At 40.8% G+C, this 18,718-nt stretch overlaps 1 protein-coding gene across 1 annotated transcript in view; it reads left to right on the forward strand.

The window, feature by feature from the left end:
* The window catches only part of USH2A (usherin), a 580,026-nt gene that overhangs the window by 94,245 nt on the left and 467,063 nt on the right, over window positions 1–18,718 (forward strand). Inside the window, exons 12-13 of the mRNA XM_048843172.2 lie at window positions 1,107–1,748; window positions 10,258–10,441. Of these exons, the coding sequence (XP_048699129.2) occupies window positions 1,107–1,748; window positions 10,258–10,441 (826 nt within the window). The remainder of the gene's footprint in view (window positions 1–1,106; window positions 1,749–10,257; window positions 10,442–18,718) is intronic.

Raw genomic sequence — 18,718 nt, forward strand, 5'->3', positions numbered from 1 at the left:
TTCTAAATGTATTATATTTATGCATTTTTTAAAAGGATGGAAATATTTTGTTAGGACCTAAGTTGTTTTTTCTTTTACTGGATGCCACAATTAAACCATGGTATCATAGTAAAAGATTTTCCCACTGAAAAGTAACACACATACACACTTCAGAGTGGTAGCCGCGTTAGCCTGTATCAGCAAAAACAACGAGGAGTCCTTGTGGTACCTTAGGGACTAACACATTTATTTGGGCATAAGCTTCTGTGGGCTAAAACCATGCATCTGATGAAGTGGGTTTTAGCCTACGAAAGCTTATGCCCAAATTAATTTGTTAGTCTCTAAGGTGCCACAAGGACTCCTAGTTGTTTTTACACATACACATGTGAGATAGCATTTCTCAAATAATAATTTACTTTGTTTTCTTGTGAGGTAAATGTTATAAACTAAAATTCAGCTGCAACCCCCAAGGCAGGGATAAAGCAATGAATTTGAAAACAAAACTAACAGAACTACAGGATGAAGTATGAAAAAAACAATTTAATTTCTAATGTATTGTAAATGTTAACTGAATCATATATTTAGACAAAAGCATTATTTCATCTTGAATTATGGAAAACATTTTTGTATCCCATAAAGACTCCCAATAAACTCTGGTAAATAAGTGTAATCAATATTAAAATTGAATTATGATGAGTAAAACTCATAGAAATTAGTCTAATTTGCAGTGGTTATGTATATGTCATCAAAATGAGTCGACAGCCCTCAGCACATGTTCTGCCCATCCGTTTTGTATCATCTCTTGTAGTTAAGAAGATAGGCCTTGTAACAAGTCATCACTTACATCACATTTAGTTTTTGCCAGAGATTTTAAAATGTGCTTGAGATGAAAATAAATCTATCTAAAAAACTGTATATGAAAACCAACAAAAACCATGTTATTTCTGAAATATAAACATACAAAAAATAGCTGTTAACGTTTCTGTAGTTTTGTGCAGCCACCTCAATGCTGCTGCTATTAAAAATTGTGGTGGGAAAGAACTTGAAAAAAACAACCCTAAAATATATAGTTTGTATTGAATTTCTGTTGACTTTCTCCTTTTATTAATAACTTTTTCTCTCTTCAGGCCTCAAGTGTGATCGTTGTAATATTGGATTTAAAGTCAGCAGAAATTTTAATGAACATGGATGTGGGCCTTGTCTGTGCAATATCTATGGCTCACTGAACCAATTCTGCAACCCTCTTACTGGGCAGTGCAATTGTAAAGACGAAACCAAAGGGCTTCAGTGTGACACCTGCATGGACAACTTCTTTGGGCTGGATGCTACTGGCTGTAAGACTTGTGACTGTGATATCGCAGGATCACTTTCTGGAATGGTTTGTAATGCTACGACAGGGCAATGTGTATGTAAACCTAATACTGGAGGAAGACAGTGCAGTGAATGCTTAGATGGGTATTACAAAGTACAACAAAATAATTCCTTAGCCTGTCTGCCATGTAATTGTGATAATGCAGGTACAGTAAATGGCTCTCTTTTGTGTGACAAATCAACAGGACAGTGTCCTTGCAAAGCTGGTGTAACTGGGCTTCAGTGCAATCAGTGTGTGCCTCATATGTACAATCTTACCATTAGCAACCTTCTCGGCTGCCAGATTTGTGACTGTGACTCACTGGGGACATTAGCAGGAACAGTTTGTGACCAGATTAGTGGACAATGTGTATGCCTGCCTAATCGTCAAGGAAGAAGGTGTAATCAGTGTGAATCAGGTAAGGAAATTGGAAGAAAATTTCTTGTTACATTCTGCAGTATTCCAAAATCAGAACTGTCTTTTCCTTTATTACACTGATCCTTTTTTGATAGGGCTTTAGCCCTGATTCACCTCTAATTTATACAGATTTGTTTTCCATACTTGTATATCTCCATAGACATAAATGAAGTTACTTCTGATTTGACTGGTGATTTCTTATAGGAATTGCAGCAATTGGGGGTCTTGAGAAGGGAATTGAAAGATAGTTTCCTCAAAGATCAATTCAGGAAGGGTCTTCCATGCATGAGCGGTTAGTATGGAGGAAGTTGTGGAGAGATTTGTAGGAACAGCTTAGAGGGCTGGCAAAAACAAATTGTCCTATAAGTGCATCTGGTTGCACCATCATGTTGGGGATATGCAGGTTCTCACAAGGGCTAAGCAAGGATTGGCCTTATAAGCAGCTGAAAATGCAATTGGTACATCACAGTGCATTGAAACAATTAAAGAATTTCATTCTGCATTACTGTAAATGGAGTTTATATCTGAGTTCATGATAGTGGGTAGCATTATAATTATCTTTTTATTAATTTTTAGAAAACAGGTGAATATAATGAAACCCCATGTATTATTAACCTAATCTGTTAGGTTAATAATACCTAAAGAGAGAGATTTAGTTCAAGTTATATTTATAGGCAGTTTGTTAAAGTAGCAGTGCACATTAGAAGGTACATTAGAGCCCCAATTGTTTTAATATGCCATTCAATAACTTGAACATAGGTTAAAAATGCAGCTTACCCTCCATTAGTATTTTTTTACATTAATTTAAATTATTTTAGGTACGTATACTAATAAATATAGCACTATTGTGTTTTTTTCCATTCCTTCCCCAGTTCTATCTGACCTGCTGACACTCTATAGCAGGCACTTAATCAGAGAGCAGGCTGGGGCTAGGTGAAGGAGTGATGTCAAGGCTTCCTGAGCCAGTGACCCACCCTTGTCCTTGAAAAGTGAAGGCAAGGGTTTATGTAGATCTATAATGGTTTAAAAATGTCTAATGGATAGTATGAACAGAATAGCATGTGGAATAACCTACATGGCACACGAGGAAATATTTTCACATACTTGTTTGTTTTTAAAAAAATCTTGTTATGAGAAAGTAATTTGTCTTGTTTTACTAAGAAATGTATACAAATGTGTAAGTGATTAGCATTGAGTTTACTGCTTTATAGATGAGTTTGATTCCTTAACATTGGAAGGGCCACGTCTTATACTCATATTAAATAGGAGTTTTGTGTTGACTTCAGTGAGAACTGGTTTGGACCCTAATAATATCACCTAGCCTAGGTCTTATATAGCTCTTTTCATCAGTAGATCTCAAAACACTTTACAAATTGAGCCAATATCATATCCCCATTTTATGGATGGGGAAACTGAGTCACAGAGCAGTGAAGTAACTTACCCCAGGTCACCCAGCAAGCCAGTGGTAGACTTGGGAATAGAACCCAGCTGAACCAGAGTCCCAGACCAGTGCACTGTTTGCTGGACCACATGATAGATGCTGATATTAGGGTACATTCAAAGGAGGGAGGAGAAATTATGATGATATACAGTAGTAATCTGAAAAAGATCTTTTGAGGTGTCAGTACTAGATTATCACTCTCGTAAAAATGAGGGGATTTTTAAGGTGGGGAGTAATGTGGAGGAAGAGGACGGTAAGAAGGCAGAAAGGAATACATACCAGTGGATGAATCACTTTGGATGATTGAACTTAATCTTGCAGTTTCTAGATCGGCTATTTAAAAAAGACCCAGAGAATCCCAAATCTGCTAATACAACATACTAGCCCTGTATTTAATAATTATAACACAATGAGTTATGATAACATAATAAGAATACCCAGCTCTAAAGATTATGCATTCTTTAAAATATTATTTGTTTACAAACTGATCTGATGATAATAGTGGTCTTAAATTATGGAACTATGGAGCAATTTAATCGGTTTCAAATAATCTAACCATGTCTGTTGGCTTTGCCTTAGGCCAAAGACAACAAAATGTACTGCAAGCATATCCGTAGCTATCACAGACTAATTAAAAGCATGTAATTAATTAGGTAAAAATGGCAACCATAAAAATATATTAAGGGTAGGTTAGATTGATGGGACAATGCACCTATTTTAACTCCGTTTCCTGAATAAATTTACTCTATGATTTATAGCATAAAGTCAAGTTGTTTCAGTGTTCTCATTTCCTAGTGTATTTACTTAAAATAAATTCAAGTAAGAGACCTAAAATTAGCCTCAAAAAGATAGATATTTGCACTCCAACTTTCAAAAAATCTCTCACTTCGATGTGATTCAAAATGTCAACACATCCTCATGCCTTCTCGCCCTGTTTTCTCACCCCTTGGAGAAAGGAGATCAATTACCTATGTTTCATGGAAGAAGGGGAGAATTGGGGGAACCTCAGGTCTCCTGGTTTGTTGTTGATTTATAAAGAATCGTTTTCTTGCATAGATTTTTATTTTTGAATGAAAAAATATTAAAATTTAAATATTGAAACTTGAGGGAGGCACTGTTTGCTCAGTTATTTTAATTAGTGGTGTACAGAAAGCAGGAACAACCCTTTTTAAAAGAAGAGAACCCCTTTTTACTTCTCACGTGAATTTAATGCCTATGAGAGGCAGTGGATTTACAGCCCTGAAGAATTAAAGCCTCTTCTAGCCACAAAACAGGTACAGTAGTATATGTCCTGGACCTGTCTTCATCCACTATGTACATGCCCTGTCAGCGAACTTCCCTGCCACCCTGACCTGGATGGGCAAACTCTCCACAACCATTCAGGCCTTAGAACCTGTGCTGAGCAGAGGCCTTGCAACAGGAAGGCATTTAGGAGTCTCTCGCTGACCAGAGACCACAACTTTCCATGCAGCCGCTCAGGGCAGGCCTACACCACCACTTATGTTGATATAATTTATGTCACTCGGGGTGTGTGAAAAAGCCACCCCCCTGGGTGATGCAAGTTACAGCAATGTAAGCGCTGTCCTCACCAACATTATGTCAGCGGAAGACACTCTCCTGCCGACATAGCTTCTACCTCTCGTGGAGGTGGAGTAATTATGCCAACGGGAGAGCTCTCTCCCGTCGACATAGAACATCTTTACCAGATGTGGCACAGCTGCATCAGAGCAGCTGCACCAATGTTGCACTTCTAGTGTAGACTAGTCGTCAGACTTTGACTTGAGAGAAAATTTTCAGAAGTGCCAATGACACATTTTCAAAAGTGCCTAAGTGACTTTAGGAGCCTCTCTCACGTTTGAAATCAGACTCCAGTCCTAAGTCATTGGAACTAGACACTTCAGCTAGTTTGGAGGAAACTGACTATAAATCTCAAGCAGCCATTTCTTAAAGCCTCTCCCCAAAACTACTGTTTCTGGTTAGCAACAGATGGATGAATGCCATGAGATGCTACACAGGACTACTAGGAAACTAATGGGTTCTGCATGTTACAAATGTTTTGCGCAATTACTGGGCTGTTAGTCTCTAAAGACTAGATATCAGGGAACATTGTATAGAGAGAACCTCCTGATGAAAGGGGATGATGCAATTCACCGGGGCTAGAGGTCTGCCAGCTGTTGAAATGTTGAGGGATTTAAAAAAAAATTCTTCATTATTGTATTTTTTCCTCATTTTCTGCCCCTCCCCATCCCACAATAAATAGTCATTTCATTAGTGGAAGGGGAGAGCATAGGGCTTCTCAATCAGATCCCTTCCTACCTCGCCATTGCAACTGATGATCATATACAGTGTGCCATGGTCAGGTGCTACAACTAGTAGCATAGACAGGGATCTGTTTTGCTCCCACTGTGTGGTGAAGCAAAATAGACAATATGCTGCCTCTGTCACTGGCAAGGAATTCTGGTCTGACTGTCAGGATTTCAGTTGCATTTCTATTCTCTTGCCATGCTGGCCAGGACAGTGCTTAGCCCAACATGTGCAACATCAGTTTGCAATCTGATGCCTCTTCTATCTTGTTTTTTGGTGATCTAGGACTAAATTTTTCAAAAGTGACTTCTGGGTGCCTATACTGAAGCACGTTAAATGGTCCTAATTTTCAGAGAGCAGGCACTGACCACTTTCTTAAAATCAGCGTCCCCAACCTGTCTCTAATTGGGTATTCAGAAACAGAGGCACCCAAAACTGAAAGTCATTTATGAAGATTTAGACCTTACTGTGTATATTCAGAAAAAAAAAAAAACCTTTTTCAAATAGTCCTGTTTATGAATCAGTTTTTTCTTCCATTCCCCCACCTCCTATATTTATATTCTTGTTTCTAAAATACTTTTTTTAAAAATCTGATGCTTTTGAGGAACTTTGTAGTATCACCATGATAAAAAGTTTATAAATGATTACTAACAGAGATATAGTGCTAGATCCTTACCTGCTCTAAATTGGCATAGCTTTATTGACTTCAGGATTTAGGATCTGGCCCTAAACTGGTAACCTTAACTATAGAGTTTGTTGCTGTAACAGTTATAATAAAAGATGAGCAAATGCTTCCAATGAGCAAGTCAGCTCAGTTGAGATTCATTATAATACTTTAGACTTACCCGTGTATCTGTTGCTGTCCTTTGTTACTTGTAAATATTATGCTAATTCACTAGTGGATAAGGGTCTGTCTTTTTCTAGATTGCACTAAGGTCTGCCTAATATTAATGTTTAGTACTCTCTCAGCAGATTATAAATTAGATACCTACCGAGATGCTCTGACCTTTTGCATGAGGTCTAGGGTTAAACTTGTTTCCTATCTTCCAGGTATACTCTTGCAGTTGAGTTGTTCATTGTGCTCAAGAGTGACATTGCTGGGAAATGGCCTCCTCTATTTATGTACAGGACAGATACTATACTGTACATGCAACTGCAGATGAGATAATACATGCTGCCTCACTAATAACTTCAAGATATTCAGTCTCTGTGATGGCTCAGTTCTGGGCCTCTCTGGAATAAAGTGCCAACAGTATGGTTGTTTTATGATGCGAATGTGTGTTAACTGGAGACTGATATCACTTGACTGTCCATTTGAGATTTATGTCACTGAGGACCAGAAGCTAAACTTGAACAAAGACTTGAGCAGTAAAATTCTAATGTTTTCAATTTGTTTAGTTCTTTTGCTATTTGGATATGAGCTTACAACACAACACTGCTGCAAAGAAAGACAATTCCACCCTGGGGGTGTATATATAAAGGTATCGCTTGTAAGACAAAGGAAATAATGCCTTGGTTAGATAGCACATTACAATGCAATTTTGGGCCCTTCATTATAGAACAGGACATCAGAAAGTTAGATGGAGAGTTCATGGACAACTAAAAAAGATTCAGCAACTGAAGAACATGACTTAAAAAGAGAAGCTTACTGAACTTTATATAATCAGGGAGGAAAAGTGACTAAGAGGCCTATGAGAATGCTGCAAGAGTGTATGAGAGAGGGGAAAATTCTTCTCAGTCATTGTGAGTCGTACCATAAGGAATAATAGAAAAATGTTGACAGAGGGATGCCCCCTCCCACCCAAATATTCTATTTTTGTAAAGCACTTTGAGATGTATGGATGAAAAGTGTTATATAAGGGTTAGGTGGCATCATTATATTAGAACTGGCTTTATTTAATATATTTATTAATGTTTGGGGTGAGAGGTAAACAGTGCGGTGACATACAATTAACGTAGATATGTCAGGACTAGACAAGAACTCCAGGAAGGAGAATGGGCAGCACAATAAATGAAATTCATTGTTGACAAGTGCCAGGTAATGCATACTGGAAGAAATAATTCGAACTACTCATACACACTACTAGATTCTAAATTAACTATTGTCACTCTGGGAAAAAGGCCAGGGAAACTTAAAAGTGAACCTCTGCTAAATGCACAGTGAGGCAACCCACCCCCTGCTAAAATAACGTTAGCATGTCTAAGTAATGAGAGAGGAAATAAATGTTATGCTTATAAGAAGCACACAGGATGTTTTTTGGGGAAAAGGCAATTCGCCACGTTTATTGAAGATACACACACACACACACACACACTCCTGCCAGTCGATGTTAGAGTTACCAGTCCGGATCAATCTAGTGGCCAGCTAGGTTGATCATGGGTAGGTAGGAGCAGGGTTCTGTCGGTTGCGACACGATGCTCTGGGGAAGTCTTGGCAGGATGAACCCAAAGTTTCATGGCAAGGCACCCTCTTTATATAGTGATTTTTTTTTATTGGGACCAATGAGTTTTGCACCGTCATGCTGTAATTAATTGTTGTTTGATGAGTGCTTGTTTTTTTTAATTTTTATTTTTTTAATTTTTTAATTTTGTTTTTTTTTCTTAATTTTTTTAGGGAGTTACCCCGTGCTGATTTCGATCACAGCTATCTTGTCCCTGTTGATAGGTGCCTGTCTTATTTTTAGAGTTGTTAATTTGCCCTTTTTTGACATTTTAACAGGGGGCATGTTGTAATCTTCTGGCACTCTTGCGTCCGTCCTCGGTTCCTCCCTAGAACATTTGGTCCGGTAATGGCCTTTACACTTGTTTTCTAACACACACATTCCTCATTCACACACAAAACAGAACTTATTTACACAGCACATTTGAACAGGAACATCAAATTGCAATGCAAGAGAAAAACAATCATTGCTTTCTTTTACTTATTTTAAAATGCTAAACCTACAACAAAGTGGTGACCCCAAAAGGTCTGTCACTGCCTTGAAATCAGCTCAGACACAGATTCTGGCTGATGCATCTCTACCAATGGCCCATTAGGCCATTCCTTTCTGCTATTCAAAAAGGGTGGTTGGCAGGATATGTTTAAGTTGTACACCAATACATTTAATACATGCTACATTATTCTTTATTTTTTATTCTAATTTATATAAAATACAAACATAAAATCCTACAACTACATGTGTGGTACTACTTTACTTGAGTTCAGTATTCAGCTCTGGTCCATGTCAAAAAGATTTAGTAGGAATAAGAGATTCAGAGGTGGGTGACGAAAATGATTAAGATCTGGATAGACTTTCATATAAGGAGATATTGATAAGAGGACATGGTAGAGGTATACCACATAATGAGTGAGGAAGTGAGGGTCAACCGGATGCTTCTGTATATCCTTTTCCATAATATAAGAACAAGGGGATGGAGGACAAAACTGAAAGCAACCATTTTAAAATAGAGAAAAGAAAACATTTTACACAAAAACTAATCAACCTGTTGAACTCATTGTCTGACTATACCGAAAGAAGGACAGGAGACATTTAATATGCGTTTAATCAGGCCACAACTTTATTATTCGATGTCTGGGACTACCTGGCAGATAAAAGTGAACAGTGCAGGTAACCCCCTGTTTATTCCGTAATTACCCCGGGGGATTTCCACCATCTCCCTGTCTTTTTCCATCCAGGTCCCTCCAGCAAATCCATTGCCGGGACCTTGCCATCCACCCCCCCTCCCCTTGTAGAAGGGTTAAGAATGGAGGGGTTGGCTCCCTGCCGTACCAATCATAGGAGTCCCCACCGCCCACCCTGTTCGTTTCTTTAACAAACACCTTTTTAAGTCCTTTTCCAAGCCATTTATCTGGTCACGGTATAACTTTCCTATGGACATCCACCCTGCGACATAGCCTGTCGCCCTTCATGTCATGCATGAACAAATACCTTCCTGAACTCGCTGTAGGGAAGGCAAAAAAATCCCAACTGCACCCAGGCCTTTTTTGCAGCAGTTTTCCTCTTCCACTCCCCCCAGCCAAAAAGCACTTTTCCCTTCATTCAGCCAGCCACCCAAATACCCCCTGCTTAAAGGTGCAGTCATTGCCACAAAGGGCAGAGGTTAGTAGAGGTTAAAAAAAAAAAGGATTTCGATATTTATATGGATAATAGGAACATTGACCACACAATGTTAGACAGGATGGTTTTGAGGCATGTTTTGGGGCATAAACCAACCACTTACCTAGAAGATTTTAGAAAAAAATTTCTCCAATGAGGACATATCAGTTTCTTGCATTTCCTTTGGAAGTGACTGGTACTGGTATTATCAGAGACAGGATCCTGGACTAGAACCGCAGCTCTAGAGGATCTTGCATGCCATTATGTGCATGTTCCTGCAGCCTGTGTTGCATTCATTAGTGCCTCCCCTGCAGTGAGATCTTTGCTTCCCCCACTGCCTGATACCTGTGGCATTGTTGTCCTGTTTTTTCTCCTGCTCTGCCTAAGAAGATTTGCGGGGTTCAGAGTAGAAAATCAGAATTGGCAAGCAGAGAATAGATAACAGCTTCAGAAAATGCCATTGAATGGGCTTAGACACCCTGCTTCACAAAATGACTGCATAGATTTGTAGGTGTTGGGGTATGTATATGTACTAGGTTTGTTATGTGATGATGGGTATCTTATTCAATTGCTAAACATGACTGCACAAGATGATATTCTTCTGTTTGCATTGCTTTTTCTGCACGTTTGTTAAAATGTGTATTTGTTCACCAATTTGTCTTTGCTAGGTTTTTACATATCTCCATATCGTGCTTCTGGCTGCTTGCCTTGTTTATGCCACATAACTGGTTCAGTGAATCAGGTCTGTAATAGTCTAACTGGCCAATGTGTTTGCCAAGATGCTTCCGTAACTGGACAGAGATGTGACCGCTGCAGAGAACTTTATTTTGGATTTGACTCTGATTCAGGGAGGTAAGTATTTGTTTTGTTTGCCTGTTTTTATAAATACAGTTCATTTCAAATTTCTTCTTTATATTTCCTCACACCAACTAACTTTAAAATTTTTTGTAACAATAAAAAAGGCTGTCTATTCAAAACAGTCTTCCACTGAAATTTATACACATGTCCAGATTTGCATAGGACCCATTCCTACACCCACTGAAGACAATGGAAGTTTTGCCATTGACTTCAGTGGAAGCATAATTAAAACCTTATATGCTATGTCTCGTGTTTATAATGGTTTGAGGATTGTCTTATTTCCGTTATTCTGTATCTGAAATAATCAATTATTAAGGTATTTTTGGTGGTATTTGGGAAAAAATTACACGCTGTTCTTATCAATAATTAACACTGGTGGGAAAATTTCTGTGAAAATGAAATTTCACCGGAGAATGGTAGGAAAAATTTGATGCCCCCATATTTTCTATTAACAATAACAGAAAATGTAAAATTTGCAGAGAATGGATTCATCTAATGTCAGACTTTTCCATTTCCAAAATCTGTAGTCCTAGAGGAGTGAATTCTCTCTGTCAGCACCCTAATTTTGTAGTACAGGGAAAATTTTGTATCTAAAGTATCCTAGAGCCTTTATGTACACTAAAATAGTGTGAATATACTTCCTTGAATGTCTGAGATACATCAGTAGGTGATGTATTGTTATTATGTCTATTGCTCTCTCTTTCTCTTGCAGCTTCTTCTCTTGCTTGTCTAATCCCCACAATCTCAATTTCCTTTTTACATGTTGTCCAATAAGATTTCACAGGCACTCATATTATCACATTTTCTTGCAGACCATATGCTTGTAAAGTATTTTGCTACATTTAATATTTATAATTTTTTAAAAATAGACTTAAATGAAAGTGATATGACACCCCCATACTAGCCTTGAGTAAAAAGGGAATAAATATATGCTGACCCTAGAATGTGACGTGTGTCTTCCTGAGTGTACTTGACATTGTAGATTTTTTGACTTTAACTTTTATATTATTGTCATCATTAGGCAGGGGATTTTTTTAGTGTTGTGGGTCATCTGTTAATGGCCGTCTTGGAATCTGTAAGAAGGGGGATTTTCTGTTTCACTTCCTGTCACTCTGGATGGTAAGGGATAAAAATAGTGTAATATTAAGTTTCCTTCTAAATTCATCTTCTTTGTTCTTTAGTTTGAAATAGGATTTGACTTTGAGTTCCAAACAGGATGTGAAAAGGTTCACAATTTCTGTCTGGTAAGCAATGCCTTCCGTACACTAGAGATGGGCTCAAACCACCGAATTAATGTCTGAATCCATATCCAAAAGAACTTAGTTTGAGAATGTCTGGATCCCAGAGTTTTGGTTACTGCTATCCTAAAGATAGGTGCTTTCTTATAACAGTGGGATTTGAATCCAGACTGAGCTTTAACATTGCACCTCTCTTTTTTTGCTTCCATAAATTGTCAATCAATTATATGTTAGGCAAAAGACAATGTACGCTGTTGACTTGTGCCATCAATGGATAGGCTTCTGTTCTGTTCTCCTCAGGTTCTGATACCACACTCCTCATGGTAATATTTGTGTGCCTTGATCATGTTTGGTAATATCCTCTTGGCTATTTATAATTATACAGTTCTGTTGGTAACAGTGACAGGGTTAGACAATTCCTCATGGTCAGGAATATGGATTTAATCTCCCATTGATGCAAGCATTTGTTATCTGACTTTATTAGAAATCCATTTAAGATTTTTCTTACTCTTATGCCCACAAGGCCTCCATTTAACCTCACAACAAAGAATTCCAGCATTGGACTTTTTAGTAATTTATCGTGGAACCCTTGTCCTTTGCGCAGGGGTAGTGGAACCAGGAGGACTGGGGGGCTAGCACCCTTGTAATGGAAATATTGTGGGGGCTCCACCTCTGTTTAAACTCCTGCATGCCCCAGGGGGGATGGGTGGGGCAAAGAGTGGGACCTAGTGGAGCTGGAATGGACTGGGAGCAGGTTGGAAACTCAGGGACCCTCTTTCCAAACCTGGAGCTGGTTGGTTCCCCCTAACCCCAAGTCTCAGTACTTCCCTTCACTTCCCCTCCTATTACTTCACACACACGTCTTCACAGGGAGCATCTCCCTGTCCCCCATGTGTAGAGCCAAAGTAACCAGGTTTTATATGGGGAACGCAGAGAAAGGAAGTACAGAATTCTCCCATACCAAGCTTAGATCCAGGCAACAGAACAGCTACAGAAAGTCTGTGGCTGCTGCTGTGCACCCAGCTACACTTGAGGCCAGTAGACCAAAAGAGTTTGTGGACCTATCAGCTATGCGTCAGTATACTCCCCGGGACTCCCATAATCCCTGAATAGGCCTATGGAGAGAGCTGGCATAGTGCTTGGCTTTGTACTGCCTGGGAGATCTGGATCCTCCTGTGTAGTAGTTCCATGATGGTTCCACTGTATGTTCGAAAATGTTCCTCCTCCTCTTCAGAAGGATTTCTCTATTAAAAGTGATCATCTGTAGCCGTATTTGCCTATCTGTTTTCATTCAGTTTTTGCAAATTTTAAGACTTCTGGTAAAAAGGAGAGATTTACCATTTTTTGCAAATTCCACACTGATTTAAGCATTATCTGTCCCTTTCTAGCAATTTTGGGATTACAAAACCAATCAAGCAAAGAATACTAGCTGCCCATAATCTAAATGTCAGAGCTGTGTTGACTTCTGTTGCTATTCTGTGATATTCAGAGGCAGAGTCATGAGGCCTTAAAATTCCACCAACCTTGCAGGAACATGGAGTATTATTCAGTGGAATTCAGCTTGCCAAGTCAAAAATTCCCTGCAGGATGGGAGGAATTTTAGGCTCCAGGATTTTACAGTGATCAAACAGAACACTCTAATGGTCATGAACATTGGTAGAGATTAGATAAGCCTTACTTCTGTATTGTTTACTATAATGAACTGGTCAATGAACATTACAAATTGTTTATCTATATATATCTCTTGACAGATTACTGTTTATGAAATCCACTTAGCAAGTGAGGTTTTCCCATAAGGATGAAAAATTAAGATTTTAAACAGATTGCTGGAGAGGCTCTAACTGCACCTAGAGAGTCAATGTAATAAAGGTTTCTCTATATTAATATTACAAAAACCATTTATCTTTGCAAAATCAATATTGCAATTCATCTTGGCTTGGTATTTCTCTTTCCATGTTTTAAGTCTTTTTTCTTTGATTATGTGTAATTCTGTTTTAATAAATGTGAAATATGTTTGATTTAAAATGTCTTGGGAAGGTAGCGTTTAAAAAAAATAAAATAAGCTTCTAATTTATTTTATTAACAGTCCTCAAGAATGTTGAAAATATTGCTTGTATGGCTAGAAAGTTTCAAGGAATGTTTGTTTATTTACCATAAAAGTCTTTAGTGGCATTGTCATAAATATAAAGGGAAGGGTAAACCCCTTTGAAATCCCTCCTGGCCAGGGGAAAGCTCCTCTCACCTGTAAAGGGTTAAGAAGCTAAAGGTAACCTCGCTGGCACCTGACCAAAATGACCAATGAGGAGACAAGATACTTTCAAAAGCTGGGAGGAGGGAGAGAAACAAAGGGTCTGGGTCTGTCTGTATGCTGGTCTTTGCCAGGGACAGAACAGGAATGGAGTCTTAGAACTTTTAGTAAGTAATCTAGCTAGGTATGTGTTAGATTTTGATTTCTTTAAATGGCTGAGAAAAGCATTGTGCTGAATAGAATAACTATTTCTGTCTGTGCATCTTTTTTGTAACTTAAGGTTTTGCCTAGAGGGGTTCTCTATGTTTTTGAATCTAATTACCCTGTAAGATATCTACCATCCTGATTTTACAGGGGGGATTTCTTTATTTCTATTTACTTCTATTTTTTATTAAAAGTCTTCTTGTAAAAACTGAATGCTTTTTCATTGTTCTCAGATCCAAGGGTTTGGGTCTGTGGTCACCTATGCAAATTGGTGAGGCTTTTTATCCAACATTTCCCAGGAAAGGGGGGGTGCAAGTGTTGTGAGGATTGTTCATTGCCCTTAAGATCCAAGGGTCTGGGTCTGTAGTCACCTAGGCAAATTGGTGAGGCTTTTTACCAAACCTTGTCCAGGAAGTGGGGTGCAAGGTTTTGGGAAGTATTTTGGGGGGAAGGACGCGTCCAAACAGCTCTTCCCCAGTAACCAGTATTAGTTTGGTGGTGGTAGCGGCCATTCCAAGGATAACGGGTGTAATATTTTGTACCTTGGGGAAGTTTTGACCTAAGCTGGTAAAGATAAGCTTAGGAGGTTTTTCATGCAGGTCCCCACATCTGTACCCTAGAGTTCAGAGTGGGGGAGGAACCTTGACATGGTGGCACAGTGGTGGGATTAACCTGAAATCATTTTGAGATCCAGTTGAGATTTTTTGAACTAGAAATACAGATTTTAAAAAGGAATTTTTAGGAAGTCCAGAAAGCAGCTTTGAAACTGAAAGCAGCTTGGTTTCTCTCTGCTTTGTGGCCAAGCAGAGACAAAAGGGGATTATCTTTGTGAATTGCAGGTTTTCTTTGCCTGGAGGCAGGGTACTTAACTCCTGCAGGGAAATTCACAGTCTTCCAACCCAGAGTTTTTTTTTCTTTTCTTCCTAAAAGTAAATAGGGGGTGTGTGTTCTACCCATTTGCCTGGAGACAAAAGTGGCAGGGGTTTTTTTTTAGGATTTTGATTTTTTTTGTTTTACAAGGAGCACAGGTTTGAAAAGGAATTTTTTTTTCCTTTGGGCTGCTGGTAAGCAGGTTTCCAAGTAGTTGGAGGTTTTTTGCTTTGATTTGGGCCCAGAGCAGAGACAAGGGAATTGTCTTTTTCTGTAGGCTGACAATCACTATCAGAGAATAGGTATTCTATTCCAGCACAGCAAAATTTTACAGCCAAGTTTTGTTTGTTTATTTCTAAACCTTGGGTGTAAAGTTAGTTAAAAACAGAGAGGTTAGAATGACAAAATCCACGACTCGACAAAAGCTGGAATTAGCCAGATTTCAGGCTGCGGAAAAACAAAGGGAACATGAAAGACAGATAGAACTCATGCGGCTGAAAATGGAAGCAAGGGACAAAGAAATGGAAGCAAGGGACAAAGAACTGGAGGAGAAGGAGAAAGAGAGGAAGCATGTGGAGGAGGTGGAGAAGATAAAGGCTCAGCGGAATATCCCAACAAACCCTAGCAATCCTTCTCCAAGCACCACTTCCCATCCCAGAAAGTTCCCCACCTACAAGGCAGGTGATGATACTGAGGCCTTCTTAGAAAACTTCGAAAGGGCCTGCCTTGGGTACAACATCTCTACTGACCAATACATGGTAGAGCTGAGGCCGCAGCTCAGTGGACCCTTAGCTGAGTTGGCAGCTGAAATGCCTAAAGAACACATGAACAAGTATGAACTGTTTAAATCCAAGGTGAGAGTCAGAATGGGGATAACACCCGAGCAGTCTCGTCGGAGGTTCAGAGCCCTAAGGTGGAAACCAGACATGTCATTTACCCGACATGCCTACCACATTGTGAAACATTGGGATGCCTGGATATCAGGAGCAAGTGTTGAATCTCCAGTAAATTTGCCCTTCCTAATGCAAATGGAACAATTCTTAGAGGGTGTTCCTGAGGAAATAGAAAGATACATCCTAGATGGGAAACCCAAAACTGTAATTGAGGCAGGAGAGATTGGAGCCAGATGGGTGGAGGTGGCAGAGAAGAAGAAAACTGGTTGCAGTTGGAGCGGAGAGCAGAAGGGACCACCCCAGACCACACCCTATTACCGGGGGCCGCCCAAAGCCCCACCTACCTCCCAAAGAACCCTCCAGACCCCTTATCGTCCCACCACCCCGTTCTCCAGCAACCCTCCTCGCCCCAGTGACCCGTCAGCTGGACGATGTTTTAAGTGTAACGAGCTGGGGCATGTGAAGGCCAACTGCCCCAAGAACCCCAACAGATTACAGTTCATTGCACCGGAATCACACCAGAGGTCCACAGGCCCAGATACCTCCCAGATACCCTTGGAGCGGAGGGAAACTGTGAGTGTGGGCGGGAAGAAGGTCACCGCGTGGAGGGACACCGGAGCACAAGTGTCAGCTATCCATGCTTCCTTAGTGAACCCCAATTTAATCAACCCAGAGATCCAAGTGACGATTCAACCCTTCAAGTCCAACTCTTTCAATTTGCCTACAGCCAAGTTGCCTGTCCAGTACAAGGGCTGGTCAGGAATGTGGACTTTTGCAGTCTATGATGATTATCCCATCCCCATGCTGTTGGGGGAAGACTTGGCCAATCATGTGAAGCAGGCCAAGAGGGTGGGAATGGTCACCCGCAGCCAGGCTAAACAAGCCGTGAGGCCTAGCTCTGTTCCGGAAACTTCTATCAGGACCCAGTCAGAGGTGATGGACCCGGACCCCAGGCCAATGTCTGCAACAGCAGTAGTGGATCCAGTCCCAGAGACCCAGACGGAACCAGTCCTAGAACCGGAACCAGCCGAACAACCAACACCAGACCCCGTGTCAGCACTGAATCCAGTACTTGCAACCTCAACACCAGAGGGCCCCACCGAACCTGAACTGGCAGCAGCCGATAACCCTACACGAGAGGCTCAGCCAGAGCCTGAATCCCAACATAGTGCACCAGCGGAGAGCGGTTCACAGTCAACAGAAACAGCTCCATCCCCTATATCGCTTCCAGAGGGACCAAGCCTAGGTCCACAATCCCATGAGGAACTGATGTCCCCAGCATCAAGGGAACAGTTCCAGACCGAACAGGAAGCAGATGAAAGCCTCCAGAGAGCTTGGACGGCGGCACGGAGCAACCCACCGCCTCTCAGCTCTTCTAATCGATCCAGGTTTGTTGTAGAAAGAGGACTTTTATACAAGGAAACTCTTTCTGGTGGACACCAGGAAGACTGGCATCCTCAGAGACAGTTGGTAGTTCCAACTAAATACCGGGCCAAGCTCTTGAGCTTAGCCCATGATCACCCTAGTGGCCATGCTGGGGTGAACAGGACCAAAGACCGTTTGGGGGGGTCATTCCACTGGGAGGGAATGGGCAAGGATGTTTCTACCTATGTCCAGTCTTGTGAGGTGTGCCAAAGAGTGGGAAAACCCCAAGACCAGGTCAAAGCCCCTCTCCAGCCACTCCCCATCATTGAAGTTCCATTTCAGCGAGTAGCTGTGGATATTCTGGGTCCTTTTCCGAAAAAGACACCCAGAGGAAAGCAGTACATGCTGACTTTCATGGATTTTGCCACCCGATGGCCGGAAGCAGTAGCTCTAAGCAACACCAGGGCTAAAAGTGTGTGCCAGGCACTAGCAGACATTTTTGCCAGGGTAGGTTGGCCCTCCGACATCCTCACCGATGCAGGGACTAATTTCCTGGCAGGAACTATGAAAAACCTTTGGGAAGCTCATGGGGTAAATCACTTGGTTGCCACTCCTTACCATCATCAAACAAATGGCATGGTGGAGAAGTTTAATGGAACTTTGGGGGCCATGATACGTAAATTCGTAAATGAGCACTCCAATGATTGGGACCTAGTGTTGCAGCAGTTGCTCTTTGCCTACAGAGCTGTACCACATCCCAGTTTAGGGTTTTCCCCATTTGAACTTGTATATGGCCGTGAGGTTAAGGGGCCATTGCAGTTGGTGAAGCAGCAATGGGAGGGATTTACACCTTCTCCAGGAACTAACATTCTGGACTTCGTAACCAACCTACAAAACACCCTCCGAACCTCTTTAGCCCTTGCTAGAGAAAACTTACAGGATGCTCAAAAAGAACAAAAAGCCTGGTATGATAAACATGCCAGAGAGCGTTCCTTCAAAGTAGGAGACCAGGTCATGGTCTTAAAGGCGCTCCAGGCCCATAAAATGGAAGCATCGTGGGAAGGGCCATTCATGGTCCAGGAGCGCCTGGGAGCTGTTAATTATCTCATAGCATTCCCCACCTCCAACCGGAAGCCTAAGGTGTACCATATTAATTCTCTAAAGCCCTTTTATTCCAGAGAACTAAAGGTTTGTCAGTTTACAGCCCAGGGAGGAGACGACGCTGAGTGGCCTGAAGGTGTTTACTACGAAGGGAAATGTGCTGGTGGTGTGGAAGAGGTGAACCTCTCCATGACCCTTGGGCGTATGCAGCGACAGCAGATCCAGGAGCTGTGCACTAGCTACGCGCCAACGTTCTCAGCCACCCCAGGACTGACTGAACGGGCATACCACTCCATTGACACAGGTAATGCTCACCCAATTAGGGTCCAACCTTACCGGGTGTCTCCTCAAG

This window comes from Caretta caretta, chromosome 3 (genome assembly GCF_965140235.1).
Source record: "Caretta caretta isolate rCarCar2 chromosome 3, rCarCar1.hap1, whole genome shotgun sequence".
In the NCBI taxonomy this organism is placed as follows: domain Eukaryota; kingdom Metazoa; phylum Chordata; order Testudines; family Cheloniidae; genus Caretta; species Caretta caretta.